Here is a 14,754-nt window from a genome sequence, read left to right on the forward strand (position 1 = left end):
TTTTTCCCCTAGTCAGACTGGTTAACTTGTTAATCCATCTTTGATTTTATTTGACTTCAGCACAAATGATGGAATTTGTACATTTAGGAGGTCTCTGCTCTATTGTTTTTTTCTCCTCTGAGAGCAATTTGAGAAAAACAAATCAGTGCAATCTAATTTAGCTTTCTTTTTGCTTTTTGCTTCTTTTTTTTCTTTAGAGAGGTAAAGTTTACCATGCATGACATTTACTGTGTTTGTTTATGAAAGCAGTTTGTTTCAACAGAACCGAACATGCATAATCATTGCTGAAGTTTAAGTTTTGTGTTTCATTTTGTATTTTCTTTTTGCAGATACAATATTTTGAAGACTAAAGTTGTACCTACAACTCTGGGACATACCAGTAACACATGCCCTTGTCTCAGCCACACAATAAACTGGAAGTCAGTGAGTATGGTACAGTAAGCATGGACTTTGCAAAACCACCTTGAAGGTACACACTGTCTTACAAAAGAGACTATACCAAAAATACCAATTAAGTTCTCGTAACCAAGGTAGATAATGAAGAGCACTACTGCGAAATTGTAGATGAGCAGATAAGTAGTTTTCTTGAGAAGAAATATGTTTTGCAAAACTGTTCCAAGGTAACTGAAGTGAATATAAACATCCAATTCATAATAGTAAGCTATAGTTTATTTTCCAGTAAGTATGGAAGTAACTAACTTCAGTGTATGTGATCAGACTCATGTGGATAGAGATCAGCACTAAATGCTCTTTTTTGAACATCCTACACAAAACTGCAAGAGAATAGACATTAAAAACAACAAACTTTCTGAATTCTGAACTACATTTTTAGATAACCAAAGTTAGACACATGTTTTCAGATGGAGTCAGCTGAGAAAACTTAACAGAGATTGAGCACAGGTCGCTGCTCCATTTGCTCCCTGGTCCATTTACTTGTTAAGCAATGAGCAGCATGAGAACTGTACTTCTTCCAACATTAGAGTTGCAAGGCCATGTTGTGTATAGGCATAATTCCAATTTGTATATAAAATTTGGCTCATTGTCAATAACCAAGGAGGATTGAGTAAGTATTTTTCCTGTAATTGAATATGAGGAGATTACCTAAGAAGTGTTAGTCTCTCCACCCACTGTTGTAACGACTGTATTAGTAAGATATTTAGATTTTTACGTGCTGTTGAAAACCAGGTGCATGGCCATCTGGAAATTGCACTGAGATTATACCTCTAGATTTACAGACAGATTTCATCCAGATGCATTTTTCAACATTCCTGTTGTCTGTTCATCCTCCGTGTTCTTATTTCTGTCTGTTCTGGAAAACGTGATGTTTGTGTAATATCCTGCTGAGAGGTTATTTAGAGAGATGTTTGTGTTACACTTTGAATCAATTGTGCTGCTTTGAAGCTCACCTGGTGCTTCCTCTTGTAAGGCAATATTGTCTTTCACCATACCCTAGTGATTTGGCTGCAACTTCCATGCTAGTTCTCAGATTCTTTTTAGAAAAAAACCCACCATTACTTTTAGTATTTTCAGAAACAAGCTGCATAAATGTACTTGCTTCCAGTAAATTTTTATTCAGAATACTCCAACGTTTCAGGCTTTGCAACAAGTGCTTGCAGTTTACCAGCAAAGTAGCCTTCACATCAAGTAAAAAGATACATTTGTGATCCCCTGAAAATCTGTCCAAATTGGCTCACTTGTATGCCTTTGAAAAATACGTTTGCATCTAGTCACTGCTAGATCTTAAAAGCTACATTTTCTGAAGCCTGTTCTCACCAAAAGAATTAAGCTTCTTGCAGCTCCTGTGTGGGGCCAGTCTGTGTACGTGTAATTGTTGTAGGTAAATGAACATGATGAAAGGCACAGGTCAGCAGTACAACTCATGCAATGGTTGCTCCAGATGCTTTTCACTGGTTGAGCTGCTGCCCACATCAAAAAGCAGGAACTGTCTCTCCCACGCACTCAGTTGACGTCTTTGGTGGCACATAAATGAATGGAACATCCAATTTGAGTGAAAACAGAACAAAAATCAAAGGGGAAAGCAGTTCACAATTATGTAATGGGTAGGATGGGAATATTCAAGAGGATTGAATTAAGATTTTCAGGAAAACTTCCCATTTGCTGTTTGTTTAGTTAGCTATTGGAGAGTGTGGCTTTGCAACACCAGTAACAGTGTTTTCTGTGATCTACAGTTAAACTACCAAAATTGGGTTGCCAGTAGTGGAGGATACCTGTGATCAGGAGCTGGTATCCTCTCAGTAATTTGTAGATAAAAATCTTGCCTCTCCCATACATCAGTCATGCTATTATAGCTGTGGTTATTGCTAGTCAAAGTGTTGGTTTTTTATTAATACAGGAGGGCTTTTCAAAATTGATGTGGATTGGGTGAAATTCCATGAGATCCAGTGTCCAGGACCATCCCCCTTAGTTTGCAAAAGATCTTAGAAGAAAAAGAGAAGTAAGTTCTATTATATATTGAGGTGCTGGAACACAAATGGGCTCCACCCAAAACAAAGCTACATTCAAGTCCAGAATAGAACTCTGGCTCAAAGAAGTCCCCAGAGCATGGGTTAAGTATAGGGGGAGCAGAGAGGAGGTGCCAAGCAGTGAGAAGATGCTGCCCTTTGCTGTTCTGGGTAGCAGCACATTCTGCAGTCCTAGGGGATATGCAGGAGTATCCTGTGTGTTTGGTTCTGCACTAGAAAGAATTCTTGACTCTAACATTAAGCTGTTATTGCTAATTGTCCAGGTCAAAAGACACTAACAAACCGTGTTCCTTACAGTTCCCAACCAGGCAGAGAACTAGTCCTGAAATCCAGTGTTTTAGTTACTCAAATGTTTTGGTGGTAGTCTGGTTAAGAAAGACTTCATGTTTCTTAATCCTAGTGCTTGTCTCAGTTCCTCTCAGAAATGACTGCATGCCAGTGACAGTTGCCAGACTGCCTACAGTGTGTTTGTAAAAGTTAAAATCTTCAAGAGGATATATGCTATATTAAGTCCTAATTATTTATTTCCTTGCATACCGTTTTCCCTTAGTTTTTCTTAGACAGTAGCTATAATTCACACAAGTATCTTTAAATAATTAATCTAAATTCTAAGCAGAATTTTATTAGGTTTTTGGTTTGGTTTTTATCTCATTATGTGCCTTTGGTACTACAACTTCATACTTTTGAGTGTATCCATTTCTCAATGTCAAACACAGGACTCAGGTCAAGTGTACTTTCCTGATTTAGGAGTGTGTACATGTTGGTGCATTTCAGATGGAAATACAGCCCCCTCCAGTCACTGCTAGTTCCCTGGAAGACCATGCTGTTGATTGGTGCATATCAATAGCAATCAATGAGTAGCCTAGCTGGTCAAATTTATGCACTTGCAAAATAATGCAATTAAAGTTTACCATATTTTAAAATACTTCATTAAACACTGAATCAGTAGTGATCTTTTTTAGGAGAAATAAATTATTCCAAGAGAAAGAAAGGCATAAATTCTTACCAGGATTTCTTAGCACACTCTTGGTATGCTATGTCCCTCTAAGGCATGTCATGTCTACAGAGAAGAGTACTAGGCAGAAAGACAAAAAAATCTAAAAGATCCCTTTATACTGTACTTCCAAAAACTAATCCAAATCCTTGGCTTTTGTCAGGTGCCAAGAAGAGAAATTAACATTGAATTTACTAAGAAAAGAGGCTTTTTATTAGTATTTGCACCAAAACCATTTTCACCCTAACATAACAGCACGAGAGTGTCACTCAACAAGCAGTACAACCTTCCAGTGATAAACATAGATTGTTGGCATGGCTTTGGTACAACCCTTCACTCATCTTTTGGCTGGGCTGTGTTGGCCCCTTGTAGTGACAGGACAGGAATAAGAAAGAGAGAGGAGATGGGCACTGGCTTGTGACAGTTTTGCTGCTGAATGTCAGCCACAGTCTGCATTAAAGGTCTTTGTTTTTAATGCAGCAACCCAAAACTCATTAAGCATCAGTAAATTTAAATTAAAATGAAAGCAGACATACACTACCAACAATATAGTACCTATTGAAAGTTTACAGCAGTCATTTTTATCCCCACGAGTTTCTATCCCTGTCTGCATTCTTTATGGGATTTTCTTAACCTTTTCTTGGCCTCTCATTTAATTCCCTTAAGTATTATTTTTGTTGTTATCGCTGATATTGCTCTTATTAAGTAGCATCTGATTTGTTCCTACCTTACCAGTAGACCTTGTAAACTGAACTTATTGTGGGAGAATTTATTACATCCAATTACTATCCAATACAGTACTTCATGAATTGTGAATCATGTACCAGTCTTTTTTTGGCTGAGATTGTTCTTTCTGTTTTGATCTTCTCTGGATGTCACCTGGAAGAGGGAGAGGAGTGAGCAGCTTTTTTTACTTTGAGTTCCCAGCTGGTGGAGAAGCCACCAACCACGCAAAGTGGATGGCATTAATGTCTGTCAGAAAAGCTTTCCTACTCCAGTTAGTAACACCTATTGCTGTGTGCCTGCTACACTTAACAAGTAAGACAACCTGATTTGAGTCAAATAAACCATGGAACGAAGTAAACAGCAGACAGAATTTTACTTTCCCTCTTTGGGGCAGCAGTTTCTTGCTTAATTCCTGGAAAATGGGCAGCTCCAGCTGCTGTCTCCTCACTTGCATTAAAAATGGGAAGCCATTCTTTCTTAGAACTTTTTACTGTTCCCAGCTTATAGTTTTTACTGGGGAAATCACTGGTTGTCTGAGCAGCCTTGGCAAATTGATGCTATGTGGAAAACATGGCGTTTTGTTTCTAAGCACTTTAACTGCTTAAAAAAAGAAAAAGAAAAAGAGTTGGAATTAGTGTAGACAATACAGGGCTGCCCTGGCACCGGGCAGGTGGGCTGGGGGCCAGCCCCGTTATCGGCCCACGCCGAGCTGAGGGCGGCGACCCTGCGGCGGGCAGATAAATGCCGGTGAGCCCCGCACAGGGTCCCACTGCAGCCGGGGGCTGTGTTCTGCCCCACCCGTGTGCGTGGAGGCTCTGCCCCAGCCCCGCAAACCCCGCGGGCAGCCTGCGCCTCTCAGCCTGGCCGGGGACCCGGGCCCCGCTGATGGCAGGTGGCAGCAGGGAGCTTGTTCGGTCCCGAGCAGAAGCCTGCGGCGGTAAGGGCTTGATCCGCTCCCGCCAAGGGAAGGCGGCTCCCGCCAGCAGAAGCTCTGGGGGTAAAGCACACAGCGGGAGAACGTCGCCCCCGGGCCGCCCGCCCGCCCGCCGCGGCTGAAGGGTTCACCCGGCTGCCGAAAGGCCCCTTCCCGCGCCGCCGCCATCTTGCGGCTGATCCCGCCCACCCTCTGGCGGCCGCCGCGCAGCGCTGCGCCCCTGCCCGCCCGGGGCCCTGCACGGCGCGGCGGCACGGGGAGAGCGGCGGCGGGGGCGGTGCTGGGCAGCGGCGCTTCCCTGCCCCGGGGCCGGACCCGCCGGGAGCTGAGGCGGCTGCCGGGGCGGGACAAACCGAGCCAGCCCTCCCCCTCCTGGGCCTCGGTACCGGCGGCCTCGGCCTTGGAGAGGTTCTCACCTTGGCCGAGTGCAAATCCTCTACACGTACCCATATGTGGAGGCGCCTACCAAAAGCTAAGTAGGTAAGTTGTCTACCTCTTCCCCCGACTTCTGGCTTTATTATCTAAAGCGACAGCCGTCATACAGGACGGTGCTGTTATTTTTTTTCACTGTCGGGTGTTTCTGAGTGAAAATGCTGACTGGTGGTAGCTGGGGTGACCACGGCAAGGAGAGCAGTGATAGGCAAGGACGGAGCAGGCACCGGGTGCTTGCTTTGTTGCTTTCTCCCTGGAAGTCAAAGGATGTTTCATTCCTCTTTGACAAGTGGGGGAAGTGAGGCACTTATTAAGGGGTGCCAACAATAAAATACAGTCTGTATTTTGAAAAAAAATTGCTGTTTGCTTTAAGCACGTGTATCCGTCTGTTGACAAGCCGTAAGATGAGGCTAATTGAAAGTCAAGGGGAGGTATGTTTTCCATTCGTTTTCCTGGCTTGGTATTTCGTGGGGCTGGCAGCTGTTGCTTCATTTGGTCTTGCCGGAACACCCACACCGACAGATTTTGATACAATTTGAAGTGTTGCCGGTCAGAGCTCTGCAGACGCGTGCCCTGGGCTGTCAGCTCCACGCACTTCTTCACTGTCCTGGCACCTTCTTGGGATAACAGTGTAGGGAAAAAAAAATACCCAAAAAACTGAAAAAGGAAATGTGGTCTTGAAGAGCAACTGCTCAAAGACATCTAAGGTCTGATATTTTTTGTTGCATTGTCTGAATTTCAAGAGAACGTTGGCCCACTTCTTGGGGTAGGTGGCATTACAATATTATCCTGTATCTGCTTTCTTAGCCCACTAGAGGAAAAAAGTAAAAATCGCAGTTAAGTTGAAAGAATAGGAACTGCAGTAATTGCTTCTTACATCTTTTGTCATTGTAACTCTCCAAAGTTGCTTACTCTTTGAGTTACTGTATGGACTTTTACACTAACATGCATCTGTTACACTTATATCTCAGCTGAGAATGAGGTGCCAGAGATGCCATAAATGGTAACTCTTCCTGTCCCAATTCCACAGTCTCCTGAATAAAATAACCTGTTATCCTTGGGATGTTTCTGCATTGTATTGAAGTAAGAAATTAGGTCACATTGTGGGATATAATTCATGAACAGGCTGCACAGCCTTGCCAGTGTCACCAGAATTATCCTGAGAGTGCTTATCATCTGAAAGCTCAGCGGTGAGAGACCAGAGAGAAGAGGTACCTTAGGGTATCTCTTACATTTCTTCTATTCTCTCATACTGTCTTCGACTGTCATTAAAAAAAGAAGATGGAAGGGGTTTGCTAGAAAACGAGACAAGTTCTCTATTTTGGCACTCTGAGAGGAACCTGAGGCTTCTTAACTCATAGGTACTGGAGAGCTGAGTTTCTGGTCTGGTGAATTTTAACATTTTCCAAACACTGACAGCCTAGTAGAGGAGTGGGCAAATATCAGTGCTCTGGTTTGTTTCAAGGGCATTGTAAGCAGCACTTGTTTCTTGCTCTAGATCTGTTGTTGGTCTTCATACCAGACTTCCTCTTCCAGCTGTACGAATGCAAGCTGACAGGCTGGCTGCAAGCAGCTATGCTTGACACAGTCGACAGCAGATAAGGCAGCATTATTGCTACAGCTTTGTCTTTATTTGCCTTCAGTTCCCAGCAGTGCAGCTGTAGATGAGTTTTTGAGGATTCAAATCTCTGTCCCTGAAGGGATAACCAACGCAAATTGTTTGTCCCATGGAGTCAAAGCTAAGTGCCATCTTTTGGCACTTTTATATTTCCTTATTTTAGTCTTTGACTGGTTTATTTGTTACATGCACTGTAAGAACAGATTGCTTTCTTTGTAGAATATACAAGGTTTTGGTTTTGCATCAGGTCAGTACATTTGATTTTGTTAGGAACTGTGAATTGAAGACCTCTTTGCTTGTGTGAGATGCTAGTTTGAGTTAAGCCCCAGGTGTGATATGGCTGTATGTGAAATCTGTGATTAGTTATTACATAATCTCACAAGAGTTACATAAATGCACATATCCTATAGAGCTAAAGGGACGAGAGATGTGTTCACTGTGCTAAGCAGCATGCTGTGCTAGAGCTTGCATTTCTGGAAAATACCCACAGCTCTGCAATAGATCAACTGTGTTAAATGTGAATGTTTTGGGGAGTGCAGATCTCTGGAGCTGAAGAGGTGATTCACACTCAAAGCCCTCTGAGGAGTGCCAGTGGCAGCTTCACTGTGATGCAGTTTCTCTCTTTGAAACTCATGTTGTTGACTGAAAATTAGGCCTGACTGACTTTACAAGGCCCCTTGTAATGAAGTTAAAGGTGAAGATGGCCTGAAGGAAGGCTGCAGGAATATTTGTGGCACTTGACAAAAGATGACTGTAGAATGTGTGGTTGTATATCCATTTCAGTTTTGATCTACAGGATATACTATGTGCTGCTGACTGATAAAACTAGGTAGTCTCCTGCATATTTATTTAAATTCCTGAATTATAAGATGGGCACACAGGCATTTCTCTAATCTGTAGCAACTTTGTGAGGAGAAATAGTAATTTTAATATAGAAGGAAGAGATGTGCTTAATTAATTTAGGCATAATTTTGGTTTAAAAGTGTGGACTTCTGTAACTATATTGATAGACTCTCCTGTGAAGGCTTAGTCTGTGCAACCAAAATACCTGGACAGCTTAAACCACTTTTGAGGAGAGAGAAGATGGTGTTATAATGGTAAGAGTCCTTCACACTGTATGTAGCCTTTGTGGGTTACAATATTGGAATATAAACTTTGTCATTAGTATTGACACTGTAGTAAAAGGATAACAGCCTTAGATAGGAAGGCACAGGGGGTGAGAAGGAATGGCAGAATTTAGGGATAAATACAGACAGAATATACTTCTGCTTCAGATGAAATGTAGCAGAATGTCTTTGGTTGAAAAAGCTTTACATTTGTCTTATTGCTGAAAAAATACCTTGGCAGAGTAGAAAGCAGGTTGAATAGTCTGCATTGCCAGGAGCCTTACCCCTGTGAAGTCCTGCAACCTTCAAATGTTTGAGATGGAGCTGCACCAAGAACCTGCATTTCACCTTGCAGCTAGTGTAGAATGTGACAGGTTTTTTTCAAGAATTCTGTGTTGGAAATCTGTCTCTAAGCCTCTTTTGGACATTTTGAAAATCCCGACAACTTCCTTATGTTTTGCTAGTAGCAGAAGTGGTGTGTTGTCTGCTTTATTTATTCCAAGTTTTTCCATCATTCTAGAGTAGATAATGCTTTGAGTTTCTGGTCCCAATATATGTAGGCAAAGGTATCATCTATAACACAGAAAAATATGATCTTTAACGTAAGCCCTCCTTGGACACTCACTTTCCTTGGGAGAAGAGGTGGCCAAGGCTACTGGGATGCAACTGCTCAGTACAGATAAATGTTAGGGTTAGGGTTACTCTTCAGGTGCAAATAACAGTCAGAGATTTTATGGTACATGAGAATATGTGTATGCTGGGGTGAGAAATGGTGCATACAAGATCTCACCTTTCCTCTGGCTCACAGTACTCTCTCATTTACCTGGCTCATACGAGTTTTCTGTTCCCTGAGGACAGGATGCATAGAGGCTGGGAAGACTCTTAAACCAGTTGCTGATTTGCACATTGTACTGCCATTGTGCTGTACAAAGCACTGGTTTGGGTACTGGAAACCTCAGCTTTCCCACTGTTATGTTAAATGGCTGCTGGCAAATCAGTTCATCTTTGCCTTGGTTTCTATCTACAAACTGAAGTAAATTATCTTCTTTTTCTTTCCAGGGCACTTCAGGATTTAGTCATATAAAAATTTTGTATGTAGTTACCTGCTGGACTGCACGTGTTTCAGAGCTGTATCAACAAGTCCATATCTGTTTTTGGCACAACTTTACTATTGACCTCTGATTATTGGTGTTTGATGTCCTCTCTCTTTCCCAGATTTGCAGACTTTTCATGCCTACTTGCATATAGAACCTGCTGTGGTATGGTCAGCCCTTCTAAAGGCTGGGTAACAAGTGAAAATCTGGAGTGACAAGACATATCTGTTACACATGAACACTTAATGCATACTTAAATCACATTGAATACATGTAGGAATACATGTACATTGAATACATGTAGGAATATGGGTAAGCAGTAGTGTGATGAATTAGATCATTGGCCACTGTGTCATACGTGACTCCCTTGCTGACTGGGAAGAGCATCATTAGTACATGACACTGAAACATTGGGAGCACAAATTTGCCCAAACCAACGTAAAAGCTTACAGGGTGATATGATGATTTGATCTCTGAGTCTTTATCAAAGGTAGAGAGGGCATTGCCAAATGTCTTTGTGCCAAGGTAGAGAAGCTACAATTCTTGGTCAAATTTATTTTCCTTTTCTGGTGCTCATGTTCTTGCAAAGGCTATTCCTCTTACTAGCCTGGGATAGATTAGGAGGGTGTAAACTTACTGTAAAAGAATATGAAAGCAAAGAGGTTTTGATTCGTGGAGAATGAGTCTGTAGAAAGATGTACAAAAAAGAACAGATACCAATAGACTATGAGGATTTTTCTTGCAACAGAGTTATAGATTAATATGAATTCACTTTTGCACTGCCCTCAAATTAGATGATTTTGTAGCCTTTGTCACTCACCTCTAGCAAATTAGATACATAGAGCATCTTTTCAAGAGAACAGTTTCAAGCTCATTGGTCTTGAATTGACAGCAGAGTCACACAAGAAATCTTGTAGACAGGCTGAAATGGTACTTTCAACAGAAGATAAGTCTAGATTAGAAAGAGGTATCTCTGATTCATTTATTTATAATTGAATAAGTGCTTATGAAAATACACAGAAGACAAAGGAGACCAAAGAGGAACAAGAAGCCTTATCAGCACCCACAGAAATGTAGAGGTATCCTGTTATAGGAACAAGTAAAGATGGGAGGGGAATTAGGAGGAGCTGTAATTACAAAAGATACAGGAAGAGCAACATTTCAAGAGGAGGATGATTATAATAAAGGTAGATAATGATCACAGAGGATGAAAATGGAAAACCAATTCTGAGAGTTTAAGAAGCTTTGGCCTCAAGATTTTGGTAAGTGCTGTTTCAAGGGCAGAACTTGGATTAAATAGGATCTAAAGGTGGAGGTGAAGGAGAACTTCCAGCCATGCTCAGAGCTGAGTACGTGGAAGCAGAGGTCAAGGATGGGAATTTAATAGTGGAAGTTTAAAGTGTATTTTTATTGTTGAGGAAAAAGAACCAAGTAAAACATGGTTTTAAAGGCCCAAGATGAGATAATAACAATTTGACAGTTGAAAGCAAAGAATGTGTGAGAATTGTAGTTGGGAACTAACAGTGATCTGAGAGGTAAGAAAGGTTACAGGCTGCTAATGGGTTTGTAAAGAGTTAGGCTTTTCTGTTGGAAAGTTAACTAGGCTTAGAGTGGTAGTCCAGGAAAGCAAGGAACCCACACTGAGAATTACTGTTTTCTGAAACAATGACTGGAGAGTGTTGAAGGCTTAGAATATATTCTGACTTATGTTTAGATTGTATAATAATTGTAATTTTTTTTAATCCTTGTCATAGCTCCTTTACTTTTGGCAGATTTTTTGCTTTTTGAATGCCCATCCTGTATTTTAATATTTCAGTGTTGCCCTCACATTTCTTTGAGAATTTTTAGCCTCTATCAATTTTCTTGTTGAATTGTGTGGGCTTGTGAGACGATGTGTGTATGGAATGACTTTTCAGCATTCTTCTTTCTCAGAGTTGTTTCTCTTTAGCTTCTTATTATTTGTCTCATTATTTATTTGTAACACTTGTTTTATAATGTACACTTGTAAGTGTAAACTCTTCTGCCAGCAAGCCTAATACCATAAATATTCACAAATACAGCTTTGGATGTTAATAAATGCTTTTGTTTCTTTTACAGATGAGACCATTTCATGCTCTTTTATTTGGAAGAAGTGGTCAAAGGACATGGATATCTATTCAGACTTCAATGCAGAGAACCTCTCATCTTCAGCTAATATGTCTATTTCTTTGTCTGGACAAATTGGACCCAATACCACCACTGGTACTCCTTCTATGTCAATAAGCAGGCTTTTCCCAGCCCTGTTAGAATGCTTTGGAATAATTCTTTGTGGCTACATAGCTGGAAGAGCCAACATTATCACATCAACTCAGGCCAGAGGACTGGGAAATTTTGTGTCCCGTTTTGCACTCCCAGCTCTACTGTTCAAAAACATGGTGGTACTTAACTTTTCTAATGTGAATTGGTCCTTCCTGTACAGTATTTTAGTTGCCAAAGCTGCTGTGTTTTTCTTAGTATGTGTTTTAACATTGTTGGTAGCCAATCCTGAGAACAGATTCAGCAAAGCAGGTTTGTTCCCTATTTTTGCTACACAAAGCAATGACTTTGCACTGGGATATCCAATAGGTAAGTAGTTCCTTATTCTCTCTTCTTTAAAATTATTTTTCAGTGCTCTAAGCGTGTTTCCTTTTATTTTTCTGTAATTTGAAAATGACTCCTGAACTGGAGGAGTGAGCTAGTCCATTTCTCAAGTCACATTTCTTGCCTTCAGATCATGTACTTTTTAGTAAGGGAAGAAAACTGACAGCTGATATGATTGAGACAGAACTGAAAACAGTCCAGCTACAGTTGTCTATGTGATCTTGTTATGTTGAAGTAAATCGGTCTAAAAAAAATTAAAATATAATTTCAAAATGCATATGAATTACCTTACATTTATTGCAGGCAGTTTTCCATATGGGAAATATGAGTTTCCCTTAAGGCCAAAATTCCTTGATTCGCAAAGTATTACCCTGTACCTGGGGCCTCTGAAATAGCTGTAATGGGTCTTTTACTATTTTGGCATTACCTCTTGGTTTAGCTGAAAAAAAACCAAAAACATTATGGCTAAATGTTGGTGTCTACTGGTTGTGGAGTGTGTGTGACAAACTTTAAATTGGTTTGCAAGAAACTTCTAATTTTTGTGCTATTTAATTGATGTAGGCAATCATGTCTTATCCCTTGATCTTAATATTGTGGCCAGTAGACATGCTTTAGGATAGAGTCTTGGAAGAAGTCAGTGTCTTAAAATAAAGATTGGTGTGTGATTTGTAGTAACTTGTATTTTTGCATCTCAAATTGGAATTTTATGTGGCTCTGGTGCCATTTTTGGGATGTGTAGTTAACCACCATCAGAGTGCATCTAAAAAACAGGCACTCAGAGTATAACTTGTGTAGCTGCAAACTCTTGCTCTTGTAAACCTGTATTCTGAATTCCAATCAGTATCAGTTATTAAACTTAGTTTTATCCCAATCTGTGACATTATTATTTTATTCCGTTTTTATAAGGTTTTTTTTCCTTTTATAGTTTTTTTTCTTAATATTTTAATATGCTTTTAGGCTTACATACTGTGATAACTTAGGAAGTCATCTGAAGTTGCAGCAGGCTTCTCCCACTTGCTACTGTCTGAACTGCAGTGCTTTTTACCTGCTTTGGGAGACTCTTCTGTGCCAGTGCAGCTTTCAGTGCTGCCTCTCCCCAGGCAGGACCTCTGTGGCCTGTGTCACATACATTGCAGATATCATGATCTTCAAAATAGACCTTCAGTGGAAGGCATTTAGGAAGACATCTGGATTATGTTTTGTTTGCTGTTCCCTGAAGGGAAAGTACTCTTTGCCTCTCCAGGTCTCTTGAGATTGCTTTTCTAATCCAGACAAGGTTAAGAACAAAAAAAAAAAAAAAAACAAAAAAAAACTTGTGTGTTCTAGCAAAGCAAAAAGCAATGTATTTTGAATGTATTTTGAGAATTGAAAATACAGTTACAAAAGAGAAGCTTTAACATGCAATTCCCAGTTACACAGAACAAGTAGGTCCCTATTTTAGACTACTTGAGGAGCTGGCAGGTTTTTTTCTCTCTTTTCCAGGACAGCATGCTCAGGATAACCTGATTCTTTCTTGCTCTCTTAACTGGATATGTATAAAATACAGACAAGTGCAATTGCAAACTTTTTCTTACCTAGATGAAAATACCCTGTTTTCCTCAGTTGCATCTCCTGAGATTTATTCTTTTTATGAGAAATTAGAAGTATATTTGCAAGTAGGGCTGTGAGGATTACATCTTTGTTTCTTGGTGTTTTATGATTGATAAGAAATGATTCATATTTATTCCATGTACAGTCTGGCCAAATTTGCAACATTTAGTTCATTTACTGGAATACTTAATGCAACAGCAGCGCTGTTGGGTGCTCAATGGCTGTGTATTTCTTAGAGCTGTTGATTTCCTTTCCTGTCCTTCTGCCATCCCCAGTTTTTCACCAGAGTTTGGTTCATGCTGTCTGGTATGCAAACTTTACAGTTAGCAGCTTCTCTGAAGTGTTTGCAGGACTAGGAAACCATGAATGCCTTACTTGTTTCTTTTTGTGGCAGATGATAGTGTTTTGAGCAAAAACATGGTCCCTTATTGGAAATATACTTTTAAAGGCTGCTTGAAATTTGTAAAGGAAAAAAAATCAGTATTGAAAAATGTGTGTATTATAATAAGGCTATTTAAAAAGGCATTTTGAGCATTTTAGTAGGTAAATAACATCCTGGGTTTTCATCCACTGAATGTTTTTTCTTGTATAAGCACTATGCTATTTTTTGTTGTTGAGCAAAGATCTGCATGTAAGAATTTTTAAAAGGCAAACATTTTCAAACCTCACCACTGTTTCCTCTAATCACTGTATTGACAGTTCAACAAACTGTGGTTGGTTTAGAGTCAAAAGCAACTGGTACAGAAAAAAACCAGTACAGGTAGAATCACTACAATAGAAAGCTTTATCTTGTTTTTTATTACTAGGTGAGATGCTACAACTCTGACAGTAAAGCTTCATCTGCTCTTCTGTATTGTATTGTTAGCACACAGATGTAGCAGCAGTGTTGTGTGGATGATGGCTCAGTTGCCATTACTTTGATGGTGCTAATTGTGTTACACGTGAAGAACTAGTGTGTGATTTATATGTAATTCCGAGCAGCTGGCATCTGGAAAATTGTTGGTTTTTTTTTAAGTATTAAAATATCTTTAAATTTTTGTTACACACAGCAATCAGGCACCTTGATTTAAATAAAATGGTAAAAAATTCATTAGTTATAGAAGTTGTGGATTATTTTCACTGTCCTAATGATTCCTTAAGAGTAATATTTTTTTTTTC

General features: G+C 40.1%; 1 protein-coding gene across 4 annotated transcripts in view; it reads left to right on the plus strand.

Annotated features, from left to right (window-relative positions):
- The first annotated feature begins 331 nt into the window (after window positions 1-331).
- GPR155 (G protein-coupled receptor 155) overlaps window positions 332-14,754 on the plus strand; it is a 35,236-nt gene continuing 20,813 nt past the window's right edge. Inside the window, exons 1-2 of one of the 4 annotated variants that reach the window (XM_071747312.1) lie at window positions 332-423; window positions 11,485-11,991. In XM_071747312.1, coding sequence (XP_071603413.1) covers window positions 387-423; window positions 11,485-11,991 — 544 coding nt within the window. In that variant the 5' untranslated portion in view covers window positions 332-386. Of the gene's footprint in view, window positions 424-450; window positions 470-5,492; window positions 5,618-11,484; window positions 11,992-14,754 lie in introns of those variants that run through there. The other 3 variants (XM_071747308.1, XM_071747311.1, XM_071747309.1) reach the window with 3 other exon arrangements.

The sequence above is a fragment of the Heliangelus exortis genome, chromosome 6 (assembly GCF_036169615.1).
Source record: "Heliangelus exortis chromosome 6, bHelExo1.hap1, whole genome shotgun sequence".
NCBI lineage: Eukaryota > Metazoa > Chordata > Aves > Apodiformes > Trochilidae > Heliangelus > Heliangelus exortis.